We start from the raw sequence: 13,625 nt of genomic DNA, 5'->3' as shown, positions 1-13,625 counted from the left end.
AGATAAAAGTGTTGTTCATTTGAGAGAAGGCCATTTCATTTGGCTGCGAAAAGCATTGTTAGGTACATCGTCAGAGATCACAGGCTTTACCGAGGTCCCGAGACCAAGGGATAAGGGATGGCCTGTGAACGAGCTTTTACCGCGTCTCGGCTAATTGACGATTATAAATAACCGAAGTCCTTCTAGTTTACTTATCAAGGAAGTTTTACCTAGTCTGTTTCCACGTATATACTATGAATGCACACGCGCATCCTAACAAGCATGTGGACCACTTGAATCTTTCTAAGAACAAGGATTCCGGATCAAGATACAATACACGAGTCTACATCTATTTCTTACTTCTCTTCTCTTCAATTCAATTCATTTCATTCATGTAGCCCCATCTAGACTACCAATTGCTTATGGAGCCTCTGACCTGCTGTAGAAGAGAAGCTGTCTTGACCATATTCACTGGATCCTGGTTTTTTTTCTTCACCGTAACATGAACAGCGTTGGTGGAGCAATCTTCAATCAAGACATTCAAACGCCTTTTGGCAGACACTCGTGGCATCCATGAATACGCATGTATAATGGACGGGTTGTTGAGGATGATGGTGGCTGGATTCCCGAATTTGATGGTACGCTCCCGAGCCATGACAAAAGAGAAATCAAGCCCCAAGACCTCCACAGCTTTCAACGAGCCTTTGCACTTTTCCATGAGCATGAAGAACATTCGTCCAAGACTGTGGTGCTTTCGTTGTTTCCGTTGGTACTTTTCCACACGTTTTTCTGACGAGAACTGCCTTTCATAGTCATTGATGTTCTGGGGGCTTCTTTTCTCAGAAGTGAACAAATTCTTGTATGGCACATTGACTTTTGGTTTCTTAGAGGAGATTCTGAGCACCTCCAATCTGGGGAATTCTGCCTCGCTGATTACTTGCTCCAAATCATGTTCCCAGCCAAATACCTTCTTTTTTCTAAGCCGCCTGTGGTTGTAAATGACAGAAAGAGAGCAGAGCTCCGGGATATCTGGAAGTTGACAAAGGAAGGATAGATCCAAGGCCTCAATAGTCAAGAACCGCAATCTGACAAGACTCTCCTGAGGAAGATGAAATTGGGTGAATCGGTAGATCTGAAGGTCACGTACAAGTGAACAATCGAACTCATTGAAGGTTTCCTTCTTCCCCAGCCACTCATATCTTCCTCCCGACTTTTCTGTCAATACAACAGGTAGCGAAGTATAGAGAAAGATGGAGAAGTGTTTGTTTAGGCGCCTGCAAGTCAGGCGGAGATTGTGAAGCAGTGTTAGCTCTTTCTCCTCTTCAAGGATGAAATAGCCGATTCTGTCGAGAATGCAATCGGGCAATTCGACGAACTTCATTGTAGTAGGTTTGTGAAATGGCTGCGAAATCCACAGAGGAGGTGTATTTACGAGATAGTCCGTGCATCACAAAAATGGAACAACGGATCTGAAAAAATAGTTTGATGTCAGAAAAAGGCATGGTTTAGTCACCAGTGTACTCGACAAAGAACGAAAAATGCAACGTGCTGTTTGAAGCTTAAAAGCTGCACTGGTAGCTGGATCCGGAACCTGTTTCACCTCCATGGTAGAATTCGTCAAGCGTCCGTTCCATTGCAGCCGATTTCAACAACACGATCTATAGAAACAAATGCCTTATCTTAAATCCAAAAACCAGTCCACCTCCCTCCATTTCCCATCCGCTTCGGTGACTTCCTGGGTCTCTCGGAGTCAGTCGGCCCTGCATACGCGCACCCATAAACCGCCGGGGCCAACCGTCTTCAAGTATAATCTACTTCTCATCTCCAGAAATCCACCATGAGACAGTCGGTTGCCTTGTTGAAGCACGTTCCCCTCATAAAGTTTGTCGGTGGCCCCCACCCACACGGTATGTGAATTTCTGATATTTCCATTCAATTTGTACTAACTCCTAGCTGCTCAGTCTAGCAAACCACAACCCCACCCTTGTGCTCCAAACGGCAGATTGCCTCAGGGAGGCAGCTCAAGCGGATCTGCTCCTCTTAAGCCTATTGAGCTTAAGGAGGGCGAGGTTCTCTTGAGATGTGAGTTGTCCAAGAGATTCAGATACCTGCCTCCAAGTGCTTCGGAGGTTGATCAGATCGACAGTGGAGGAGCCGAGCTTGTCTTCTAGACGAAGCAATGCATAGTAATAAACAATAGAAAGGAAGTGATGTAGACCAGGATTTGGTTGGTGTGGAGGTGACTGAGTGTATTGGATATGGTTGAAGCTGATTGGACCATGTATACAACCTGGATGGGGAGAGGCCATCCAGCTTTGGCATCATTGATTGGTTTTGCCTTGGATCTTGAGTACCTTGAATTTTGAATGGATTTTGAATGGATTTTGATCTGAAATTGGAAGGGACTTCAGTCCGATACATCCGTTGCGAATGTAGTGGTTGAGCATCGAATTCACCACGATAGCACAATTTGGTCAATCTTCTTTAAGATTCAAAGAACGGCGTTTTATGGAATGAAAAATTGCATTTCGATCGATTGCATTTCTTTTCTGGCAATTCCCTTTACCCTATAAGCTACCGGCTTGTCATACAAGCCTACCGAGGTACTCACAACTAAAAGTGAATCAGTGATATAACTGAAAGAAACAAAATCATCCAGACAAGCCAAATCAATTTAGCTAGAAATCGTCGAATTGACTTACATCAATCCAATAACCTTCTAATCTGTCCACTGTCCTTCCACTTGCTCTCTATAGCATGTTTCGCAGCCAACGATCCCGATCAAAAGACACAACTCCAACCCTCAAGAATCGAAATCGCAACATCCAAGAAATCTACACTTCAAATTATCATATCAAATAAAAATATCTGTCTTCTTCCTTACGAAACACCTCCTACCTTATTGCCGGAGGTACGGGTGCGACCTGGCGATTATGCCTCGCCACTCTCAACTACAACTACATAGTACTTCTCAACCAACTTATCATGAACCACGATCCGTTTGCCTGGGGCAGACCACGTGACGAAGTCTACGGCGCCTACAACCATGCTATAGCCTCTGCTGGCGTCAAGGAGGCATCCGATATTCCAACGGCACACACTCAACAACCGATTATCACTGGTACCTCTGTTTTGGGGCTCAAGTTCAAGAATGGTGTGGCCATTGCCGCCGACAATATGGGTTCCTACGGCTCTCTTCTCAGATTCAGCAACATTGAGCGTTTGATTCGTGTGGGCAAGGAAACCATTGTGGGAATCTCCGGTGACATCTCTGACTTACAGCATATCGAGAGACTCTTGCACCAATTGGAAACCGAAGAGGAGATCTATGATACCGACGGTGGCCACAACTTGCGTGCTCCACACGTGCACGAGTACTTGACCCGTCTTTTGTACAACAGAAGGCTGAAGATGGACCCCTTGTGGAACGCTGTCATTGTGGCAGGCTTTAACGACGACAGAACGCCATTTATGAGATACGTTGACCTTTTGGGTGTTGCATACGGTGCGCTGGCTCTTGCCACGGGTTTCGGCTCCCACTTGGCCATCCCATTGTTGAGAAAGTTGGTGCCATATGATCTGGACTTCGAGAAGGTGACCGAGGAAGAGGCTCGCGAGGCCATGCTCAACTCCATGAGAGTGCTTTACTATAGAGACGCACGTGCGGGCGACAAGTTCTCCTTGGTTGTGTTGACGGTCGAGGACGGCAAGGTGGACTTGAAGTTCGAGAAGGGCGTGAAGGTGGAGAACCAGAGCTGGAAGTTTGCGGAGAAGATCATTGGTTACGGCAGCAAACAGCTATAGATGAATGGAACGATAATAAGCGACGGAATTGTAGGAGGCGGAATTGCAGCACGCCATTGTCACCGGCTGCTGTTAACCTGTCAAGTTGACGATGAATCTTGGGATACGGGTTATAGATGAACTCCTTAATCGAGGTTATGAAACTTAGCCGGTGCCACAAATCTCAAACTTTATTTCACAATCGAAGAATTCATCCACCGTTGCTCCGTTAAGAACCATGTCTCAACTTTATCCCACTGCACCGCTATTACTATATCTGGAAGGACCTGGCATGCGGTAAACCTAAACGAGCCATCCTCCCAACTTTGTGGCTTGTCTCCAAGTAGACCAATTAGAAACAAGCAGGCAGAAGCTTTATATTAAAAAGAAAGAGACAATGAAAGCAGATCTTGTCTCATTGGAAAATCCAGATCCTTTCGCACCCACTTCTTTTCGTGCCCCACTTTAGACCTACAGCTGCTGCACAGTCTATATATGAGATAACAGCCGTGCCCACACTTCCAAACACAAAAAATCAGACAAATACACTTTTCCATCGTGAAACTACTACTACCCAAAAAACCACGGCCCTCCAGCCCCCACACGCTTATTTATCAGAGCCCAACGCTTATCAGGGCCTGCACATTTTGCCTGTAACCTCGTTTATCTACCCATACTACCATGTCTTTTGATATCACCTTTTTGGGCACCCTGGGTGGGCCCATTGAGGCCAGTACATGTGCCTTATTGGTGAAGCCTCACGGCGTTGAGTACTCTGCAATCTCGCCAGCCAATCTGCCTCTTTTGCAGATTGACGCAGGTTCTGGATACCTACTGTTGGCGGAACTCATAGCTGATAAGCAGAGCCCGTCACGGTTGCTTCGTTTGTATGGAGATTGTGGCAAAATCGAGGACTACGTGGAGCTCAAGCCGTGTTTTCCTTTTGCAGACTTGTCAGAGAACGCTTTTGGCAGTCTGAAGCGTGTCATGCTGTGTGTCCCCACGGTTCTCCTAACCCACCCCCACCTCGACCACATAGCGGCGTTGGTGCTCAATCTGGCAGAAGTGGATTTTAAAAATAACGGTCTCACCGTTTACGGCTCCCAATTCACCGCAGATACCCTCAAAAAGCATATCTTCAATGGGAAAGTGTGGCCTGACATGATATCGTTGGGGACGTTTGCATTGGCTCCTGTCGCAGCAAAGTCCCCTTTCACCACAAACAACGGCATTTACAAAGTCACCATGTTCGAGCTCCAGCACGGCGTGACCCAGTCAGATAACGGTCCCGTGCCTTACTTGTCCCTGGCATACCTTATACATCATATACCGTCTGATAGCCGACTTCTCGTTTTCGGGGATTTTGAAGCAGACAGCAACCTGGGCAAGGAGTACAATCGCCAAATATGGCTCAAAGTGGCTCCATTTATTGCTGACGGGTCGCTCAAGGCTATTGTATTGGAGTGCTCCATGGCTACTCAGAAAGAACCAGCAGAGCTTTACGGCCATTTGATGCCCCAGCATCTAATAGGAGAACTTGAGGTCCTCCTGGCTTTCTCCTCCAAGTCATTGGATGGTTTCAACGTCATAGTCACACATGTGAAAGACACCCCAGGTGCCCTAGATCCTAGAAAGCAGGTATTACAAGAGCTTCGGGACTTGGCGAAACAAAGCGGACTAGGCGTCCGTTTCTCCATGGCATTGAGTGGTCTTTCGGTAACGATATAGGCTTGCATATCTTGCACAACACATAGCATGAATAAATTGGCATAGAAGGTTTACCAACGTCAATGAAATATCTCGTAGATGGCACCAATTTCGCTCGTCCCCACTACACGTATAAGTATCCTACCCTTGGTAGCATTTTTCTTTTGACTTCTTAGCTGCTATCTATTTTCCCTGGTAGTATTTTTACTGCACCGTGTACAGCTCCGTGACAACATTCAGATGCAAAGTAAATGGCAAGGATGCCTCGTCCTCATCGGCAGTGGTAACGTCCAACACCTGCACTTTTCCGAAAGCGACGTCGGCTTCCGTAACGCCCTCGGTTCTATGAACCTCAATGTCCACCAGGATAGGGAACAAAGAGTCTTCGTCAACAGCGGGAATGGAGAATTGGAAAGTACCCAGAGGGTTGTCGAGAGGGATCAGAGCCAACTCGAAGACAACGCCGCCCTCAGTGTTCTCGTAGCTCACCAGCGCACCACTCTCATCTTCTAGCAGGACATCGTCCAGCTCTATTGGCAAAATTATACGGACGTTGTCAATGCTTTCCTGGGAAGGATGAGAATCAATGAAGCTTTGAGGAATTTCGTACTCCAATGTGACGTCAGCAACACCATCGTTCACGCCAACCCATGCGGTCACCAAAAGAGGGACCATGTGGTCACTGGAGCTTTCAGTGGCTCTCCAACGCAACACACCCGAGCTCTGGTCGTTACTAGGGAATGGCTTGGACTTGTCGGTCATGGCAATGACACTCAGTCTGTTGAACAAGGCTCTGTCCACCTTAGGATGTGTTTTGTACTGAATACCCTGGACAGAACCTGTCTTTAATAGGATCTTACACTTGGCAAGCAGAGGGTCGTTGATACGCAACAGCAAGTCACCCTTCACTTCTGACGTGACAACTGAGCCCTCACGAGAGATGTCAGCGGTAACCTTCTCGGTGACTGTGAGTAATATACCATCATTGTGAGGCTTGGAGGTACTTTGAGGAGCAGGTGAGGCAGTTGCAGAAGCAAAGTCTGACTGGATGGCTGGAGATGCTGCAGCGGCAGCTCTGGATGCCACAGGTGCTTGTGCGGTTTCCTGAGCGGGCTTCACAAGATCGGAAACCAAAGAGGCACCACCAGCGAATGGAGTGTTTGTGGTGAGCAATGGCTGAGAGTGGGGGTCGTGGTGGGCAACCTTGCCTGCCTTCTTGCCCAATTGCAAGCCAGCGCCGCTGGAAGCACCCAATTTTCTGGACAACAAGTCTGGAGCTCCGCCACCTACGTCACTTTCAACATGAGCGCTAGTGTCATATGAGGGCGTGTTGTTGGTAGGGTAACCGTAAGTGACATTGTTGGCAGCAGCGGCAGCGGCGGCCGATTGGGATCCGAACATCGCCAGCTGTTGCTGTTCCATATTTTTACGAGCAAGCTCTTTACGCTGGATCTCCTTTGCTCTTCTTCTGCGCTCCTCAATCGCCTCTAACTCCTTGTTTCTCTCGATGATCTCCTGGATCTTCTCCTCGTGCGAGTCCATTTCCAAGTACGTTTGAACCTGGGACAAGGTGAGCTTTTCCTTGTAGCCCAATGTGGCGATCTCGTCGAAGGCCGACAAGATCTCGAAAGCATTGTCTAGCAACTCTTTTTCATCGATACTTCTCACCACATTCAGCACAACAGATACAAAAAGGTGCAACGTGTCGATATCTTGTAAGATGTTCAGCTGTTTGTTGGTCAAAACAACCACGTAGAATTCTTCCAACGGCTGGTACACGTATCTGACGGATTCGTCCTCCACGGTGGTGTTTTGAGATCCCAGTTGAGAAAGAAGTCCTGGAAAGTTGGCCAAAAGCGCCGTGATTCTGTCCTTGTCAATGTGTCTGAACAGCCTCGAAAGGAGCGCTTTGCCACCATGGGTACATATACAAGCTGCTAGGACGACCATGATGAATTGAGATAGCTCGGTTTGAGTTGATCTTGAAAGTACTGTTTTTTTGACACGCACCCAATCTGCGGCGTGCGCGGTTCAAAAGTGCCGTAGTGAATGGTTGTGTGAGGGGGAGTTAATAATAGGTGTGTCAAAATGAGTGAAGAACAAAAGGTCTAATATCATTTGTTGTATGAACTTGTGGAAGTAATTGCTGTAGGCGTTTGTGAAAGTACACATTATGTTGATTCCGGAAGAATTGAGGGACAGCCTATTATGCTCTTGACTATAAATGGCTGCGAAAATTTCCATTTTATCACCAGTCGAAGTCCAAGATTTCAAGATCACCATTTCGGCGAACTGATGATATGTCTAGTTTGGCACGCTGAACTTACTTAAAGCTTTAAAATCCCGAAGTACTTTTGTTATTCAGAACGACAAACCGCTCACCCTATATACTCTATCAAACCTTAAAAGCCATTCCACCTTACTCCAGCACAGCAACCAGAGACGAAATCTCCTGGGGCTGCGACGTTTGAGGTGTCGAGGCACGGAGAGCTCTTTCCTTCTTCAACTTCTCCATCTCCAGCTCGATTTCAGGCATCAACATCTGGTAGTCCGCTTTTCTCGCCCTCACACGAGCCTCTCGAAGAAGACGCTCTGCATCATCTAGCTTACCTGTGTGAAGCTGGATCACTCCCATACCGTAGGTGGCAAGCGATGCAGTTTCTTTGATCTCAGGGTACGTAGCCGAGATGGGGATATTGTCACAGCCGGTTGCCACGGCCTTGTATGTCATAAGAGCAGTTTCAGTAAGCTGCTTTATGGAATCCTCAAGGTGGTTACGTGACTTGATGTCCTCCTCGGTCAAGTGGGCGTAGACCTTCTTCTCAAGCGCAGCTTTTTCGTCAGCGCCCAATTTGGACCTGTTTTTCCATGATTCAGCAGAAACACCGGCATTCTCAGCCCAGATTTTTTGCAATTGGTGAAGCGCTGCCTCTCTTTTCTCCATCACCATATAAAGCGCCGAGGCCGTGTTGCACTGCGAGAGCATCAACTTATCTGGTGCCATGTTGGCAGCCATCATATCCGTCGTCAGTTGCATTCTTGCCCAAAGTGCAGTTTCAAGGTCGCCAACCTGGTAGCTGTGAATTGCCAAGAGATCACACAAAGCGAAGTACTCCTCGGCATATGGGTAGAAGGCGTCTGGATTACTTTCAAATGGCAAACGTTCCTTGAGCTTCTCGAACTCCTTGTTTTCTGATACAGCGGCAGCAACAACGTCACCCGCCATCTTCAGCGCTATGTTATCATGAGCCACGACGTAATTGGCGAAAAGCGAGGCTCTCAAAACCTGTGGCATGCTATCCATGAAGTCTGCAGCTTTCAAAATTGTCCGCAATGCTCTCTGGATCAAGTGTTCACGGTGGAATTGCGACTTGATCTTCTGACCGTATTCAGAGTCTGGAGGTGCTGTAAGCACTAGCAAGTAGTGGGTGTTGAGTTCTGTAAGCATGAAAACCACATCGTCGTCCATACCCAAGCGCTCGTACATCTCGGCGATTTTCAATTGGATTCCAGTGTACTCGTCGCTCAACCTGTCCATACCCAACTTGTCACATTCAGCTAACGCCTCCAAATAATGCTTCAAGGCTAGTTCCCAATCGGCATCACCCTTATTGGACTCAGCCCAAAGGCCCTTTCGTAAGATCTTCGCCACCAGCAGCGGAAAAGTGTGTTTGGGCCAGAAGAAATAGTATGCAAAGGTTCCCACCGTGACCAAGGCCATGGTGAAGTAAAGCAGCTTCTTGAATCTGGAAGGCTGATTCACATCGGGAAGATGGGGGTATTGATTATAGTGAACGTTCCTTTGGAGGCGGATTCTCGGAAAGCTCCGAGCAAGTGGCACTCTGCCGGGCTTAACCTGCCTTAATTGTGTTTTTAGCGTTCTGGCAAGCATACCGATTAGATCTGGAGATCTCTCGATTCTATGTAATACCTGGGAGGTACGGGTGCAAAGTTGGAATGGCTGCGAAAACCTGGTACTTTTGGGAGCTTGTGTAGGTGTGTTTTCTGAGGAAGGCGCTGGTGGAGTGACATTTGGGGAGCTTTCGAATTTGGATTATAGGTTTATTTCGAGTGATTGAAAAACTGTAAAATGTGTGAGTTTTTTTGAACTTTTCCGAAATAAATATGTTAGTCAAACGGTGATAGCTACTTACTGAACCATGAATCGAGAAAAGAGGGCTCACTACTTTAACCTTATCTGATGTGTAGTTCAACTGGGTTGGTGATTTCTTTGAGGTCTTGTCTTCGATTATTTGAAGGCGTTTTTGAAAATGCCGTAAGCCTCTAGACAATTCGGAATCACAAGATCCCCTGAAGGTCTCTCTACGGAGTGTCGAAGGATCCTGTAATTGAGAGGGTTAAAAGAAATATGATAGACGCTTCATAAGCCCCAACCGCCTTTCTCGTAGGGCCACTGAGGTCATTTTCCGTACATGAGCAAAAGAAATCAGGTTCGGGGAAACGTGGATTATTTAAACTCTGGCGGACCTTGCGTTCTCCGGATATAATATTTTCTTTGGTTGGAATTGCCATTCAGACTTGAAAGAAGTGACTAACATCATGGCACCTGAAGTACTTGACGGCTGATCCCGTCCGATAGCCAACTGGCTGACTTGAAAAGATTTTCATGAAAATTCGTTAACCTTCCGAAAACTTCCTTAGAGCATTCCAAGGATGAACCTTGCCAATTGGTATTTAGAAGCGATATCAGTTGTGTTTCACAGTGAATGTCTTGCCAATGATGTTTGGAAAATAATCACCCAATAAAGAATACAAGGCTGGTGCAAGTACCCATGTTTGTATCAGTGAGTTCGCTGATGCTGTCTCACCAGTTCAAGCTTGAGCGATATCACTTCCAGCTGCGTGGTATCATAAGAAGCAAGGAAACATGTCTGCCTTCTCAATTGAGCAGATTGATCTTTCCTTAAGCTTCAATTGATATCAAAAACCACCTTTCTTTCTTTTATTTCAATTTGCAATTGAGTTTAACCTGTGTCCCGAGAAAGGGGCACCACTTTCCACCTCAGACGCTCAGTCTTGCGGCTAAAGCTAAAACTCCGCCAAAAGCCCGCCGAAAGTCCGAGTGTCAATACCCTAAGATCGACATTGTTAAGCTAGCCGAAAGCTTACAAAGCTTTTTCCATACATAAGACAAACAGGTGACGATAAGGAAACACAATGAGTGAGGAAGCCTAAACACAAAAAGTAAAGTCCGGGCAATTCACATGGGAAGCCAACAGACCACGAAAGACCCTGCGCCCGGAGGGAATTCATAACCAAACATAACAAAATGCACTAGGGAAAACGCCACAAACCTGCTCTCGGGGTACACAGACGCAGGGACAAGAGTCCAGGACGAAATTTACCATTTACCACATGTGGGCCACATGAGGCTCGGCAAGGACCAGCGGCGGCAAAACGGACAGCACATCCTCGGAGTGGAGTCGAAAGTGACGGAGAGAAGGTTTTGAACGTGGGAAAGAAAAACAGCGGTGAATCAGGGTTTGCAGAGCTTATTTTGCGTTTGAGGAAGGAACGGACGAGCGGCGCAGAACAACTAATTATTAGTCAATTGGCGAGACAAGTCACGAGCGTTAAAAAGGGGGAATTGTCGGGGCATCTTCTGATAATTGAAAGGTGTTTCTGATGCACGGGGAGACCCCAAAAGCGGACCGCATGTTGACGCAAAAAGTGGTGGTACCAAAAATGGCACAAAACCACAGCGTAGACCAAGACAATTCTGGAGATTTCCCGTAATTCGCTTATCTGGCCAGAGCTCCAGATGGGAGGCGACCGAAGCGAGAAAGAGCCTCGGGAACCAAACCGTGGTCCACCACTTTCTTTATTTTGGTATTGAAACCAAGCGAGACGCAGGGTGCTTCCACCGAGGGTATTCACAGGAGCAAGAGAATGCACGCGACCGCACTCATAACCGAAGCGTTCAACAAGGCTTACGATGGAATAGATTTCGATTCTGGGCTTAGGGGTGGTCCACAGTCTGGAACAGGCAATTGCGGGCCACACAGCAAGAATCGAAGGGCGTCCTTTTGCACCCAAAGCCTCAGTTCCCTTGACAACGGCCCACAGTGTTGCAGACGCAACCGCACGGGCTCCGGTCCACAACAAAGAGAGTCTGGTTGGTTGCCAGGAGAAACGCCAGTGACCGCTATTGTTGGAGGATTAATGGAAGCGGTGGGTGCATGGCAGCACCTGGCAACAGCGTAGGGTGTTTCTGAGGCACCGCCGTGCGGTCACGCAGCGAATACGGCGTGGGTGCAGCAGAATACGTTTTTTTTTTTTTTTTCTTATCACTGGTTTCTACGTTACCGCAGCTTCAAATGTAACATGGCAAGGCTGAGGTGCGAGCTTCACTGACAGGCCTCGCGCAGGGTGCGTCAGTTAGACCGGGTGCGATGCAAAAATAATATTTCAGTGGTAGAGCGAGGAGAGCTATTTTGGCTGAAATGTAAGGAACAGCCCAAAACCTCACCCAAGATCTCTGTTTTTGCTTGTCGTGAAACCGCTGCTTCACCAGCCTCGAGCAATGTAACGCTGTGCAGCAAGCGCAAGAAGAAAATGCAGACGGCACCCTCGAAAGTGGCTGCGCAAGAGAAGAGTTGGAAAGTTACGACGGGAAAGGCTGGGCATACACCGGCTTGGCCTTGAGAGGCGGGCCGCAGCAGGTGTCCATGCGCCGCTGTGACAAAGAAAGTGGTGTATTCAAAAAAAAAAAGTCACATTTGCCAATTTGTAACCACCGGGTGGAGGTGTTTTTCGTTCATGCCCCAAGAGCCACTTTAGCCGCGGAAGGGTCCGACTTTCGAGGGTAGCTGCAAACCATGGTTACGGAAGGTTACGCAGTCTGTTTCCCCAGACCGACTAATCCAGCAGGTGGATCCAGGCCAAGGGAACTTGAAATGAATGGCATTTTGTGAATGTCAGTTTTTTGTTGAATTTGGTGAAAGCTGGTTTTGCTGGTTTCGGCCCCGGGACCGTGACACCAACGTGCTCTTTGTTCCAGGCTGAGTCGTCGTGTTGTGGTGGCTGGTTGACGCAAGAAAGTCTTGGCTTGAGCACTGGCCAGACTGCTAGGCACTGGAGCAGAGCACTGGCTACTCGGTGCACTGGCTAAAAGCTTCGGTTAAATCGAACCATGGGCTTCACAACGGCGGAGCTTTGACAGACGTAGATATGGTTTGACAATGGCGTGTGACGGAGACGTCAAACGGTTAAACGACATGGGTGGGGGTTCCGTGGGGTATGGGGTCCCGCCCCCACGCGGAGCCTGAACCAGAAGAGGTGTTTTTCATTGGCTGGTAATTTTGATCCGGCTGGGCCGTTGGTGGAATCGTTCAGTCGTTTAGTTAAATCCTAGGCTTCGTTTGCAGCCATTGCGATTTCGCAGCCAGTCCAGTGCATCAGGCCTAATGGAGGCAGCAAAATAGCTCAAACTGAGTGGTCTTTAAAAAACGTTCACAAAGGAAATTGACTAAAATCACCATTCAACCGTCTGCTTCCTGGCTTAATTTCCCTGCCTTCGTCTGGCTTCGTTTCCCTGGCGTCTCCCTGGGGCCTGCGTATGGGCCCATCGCCATCAGCATCACCACACACCACTAGTACACCCTTTTCTTCATGTCCAACATCATCAACGTCTTCAATCCGCCGCCCTCCCGCCTGCTCGGCGACGAGGAGTGCCTCGGGTGCACGGCTGTGCAGCTGGTGGTTTGTTTGGGTGGAGGAGGCTACTTTTTGCTGTCGCTTCCTTTCAAAGGCAAGAACGGCACGGTGGACTTGAGAAAACACCCGATCTGGTTCCAGAGGGGAGTTCGTGGCGTGGGCATTGGTCTTGTGGCCTTGGGCATGTACCGTTTGGGCGAGGTGGTGCAGATCTACTCGAAGCGTAACTGGCTCTAGGAGAGGTCGTTGAGGGGGTTTTGATGGTCTGGGGGTCATCGAATGGAGGTCTTTGATGGACTGGGCCAGGACGGTAAATGGACGATAATTTAGTGATAAGCGCTTTCTTCGGTCAACGGCGATCGACGGAGAACGTCAATGAATGTAAATAGCAATGGGACATGTACATACAGATGTGTAGGCTCCCAGGTAGTCCTAGGCAAGGGCTCCCGGCGAAAAGTGAAGGTGATGATGTTGTTTCA

General features: G+C 48.0%; 6 protein-coding genes across 6 annotated transcripts; 3 read left to right on the top strand and 3 right to left on the bottom strand.

Annotated features, from left to right (window-relative positions):
- Positions 1-388: 388 nt before the first annotated feature.
- On the bottom strand, positions 389-1,360 carry C7M61_004299 (uncharacterized protein; the record flags this gene model as incomplete). Its single annotated transcript, XM_024859621.1, has 1 exon — positions 389-1,360. One exon carries the CDS (start codon positions 1,358-1,360, stop codon positions 389-391), a length of 972 nt encoding a protein of 323 aa, XP_024712290.1.
- Positions 1,361-2,964: 1,604 nt separating this feature from the next.
- Positions 2,965-3,783, top strand: C7M61_004298 (proteasome core particle subunit beta 7; the record flags this gene model as incomplete). The annotated part of the gene is made up of 1 exon (XM_024859620.1): positions 2,965-3,783. The coding sequence occupies one exon, from the start codon at positions 2,965-2,967 to the stop codon at positions 3,781-3,783; it is 819 nt and encodes a 272-aa protein (XP_024712289.1).
- A 660-nt stretch (positions 3,784-4,443) lies between these two features.
- Positions 4,444-5,490, top strand: PDE1 (3',5'-cyclic-nucleotide phosphodiesterase PDE1; the record flags this gene model as incomplete). Its single annotated transcript, XM_024859619.1, has 1 exon — positions 4,444-5,490. The coding sequence occupies one exon, from the start codon at positions 4,444-4,446 to the stop codon at positions 5,488-5,490; it is 1,047 nt and encodes a 348-aa protein (XP_024712288.1).
- Positions 5,491-5,673: 183 nt separating this feature from the next.
- Positions 5,674-7,419, bottom strand: RET2 (coatomer subunit delta; the record flags this gene model as incomplete). Its single annotated transcript, XM_024859618.1, has 1 exon — positions 5,674-7,419. One exon carries the CDS (start codon positions 7,417-7,419, stop codon positions 5,674-5,676), a length of 1,746 nt encoding a protein of 581 aa, XP_024712287.1.
- A 469-nt stretch (positions 7,420-7,888) lies between these two features.
- Positions 7,889-9,190, bottom strand: C7M61_004295 (uncharacterized protein; the record flags this gene model as incomplete). Its single annotated transcript, XM_024859617.1, has 1 exon — positions 7,889-9,190. The coding sequence occupies one exon, from the start codon at positions 9,188-9,190 to the stop codon at positions 7,889-7,891; it is 1,302 nt and encodes a 433-aa protein (XP_024712286.1).
- A 3,118-nt stretch (positions 9,191-12,308) lies between these two features.
- C7M61_004294 (uncharacterized protein) lies at positions 12,309-13,383 on the top strand (the record flags this gene model as incomplete). The annotated part of the gene is made up of 2 exons (XM_024859616.1): positions 12,309-12,329; positions 13,087-13,383. The coding sequence occupies 2 exons, from the start codon at positions 12,309-12,311 to the stop codon at positions 13,381-13,383; spliced, it is 318 nt and encodes a 105-aa protein (XP_024712285.1).
- Between the last annotated feature and the right edge of the window lie 242 nt (positions 13,384-13,625).

Source organism: Candidozyma pseudohaemuli, assembly GCF_003013735.1.
Source record: "Candidozyma pseudohaemuli strain B12108 chromosome Unknown scaffold00013, whole genome shotgun sequence".
Lineage (NCBI taxonomy): Eukaryota > Fungi > Ascomycota > Pichiomycetes > Serinales > Metschnikowiaceae > Candidozyma > Candidozyma pseudohaemuli.
The sequence above is the reverse complement of the archived record's forward strand: the minus strand, read 5'-3'. Positions and strand labels throughout refer to the sequence as shown.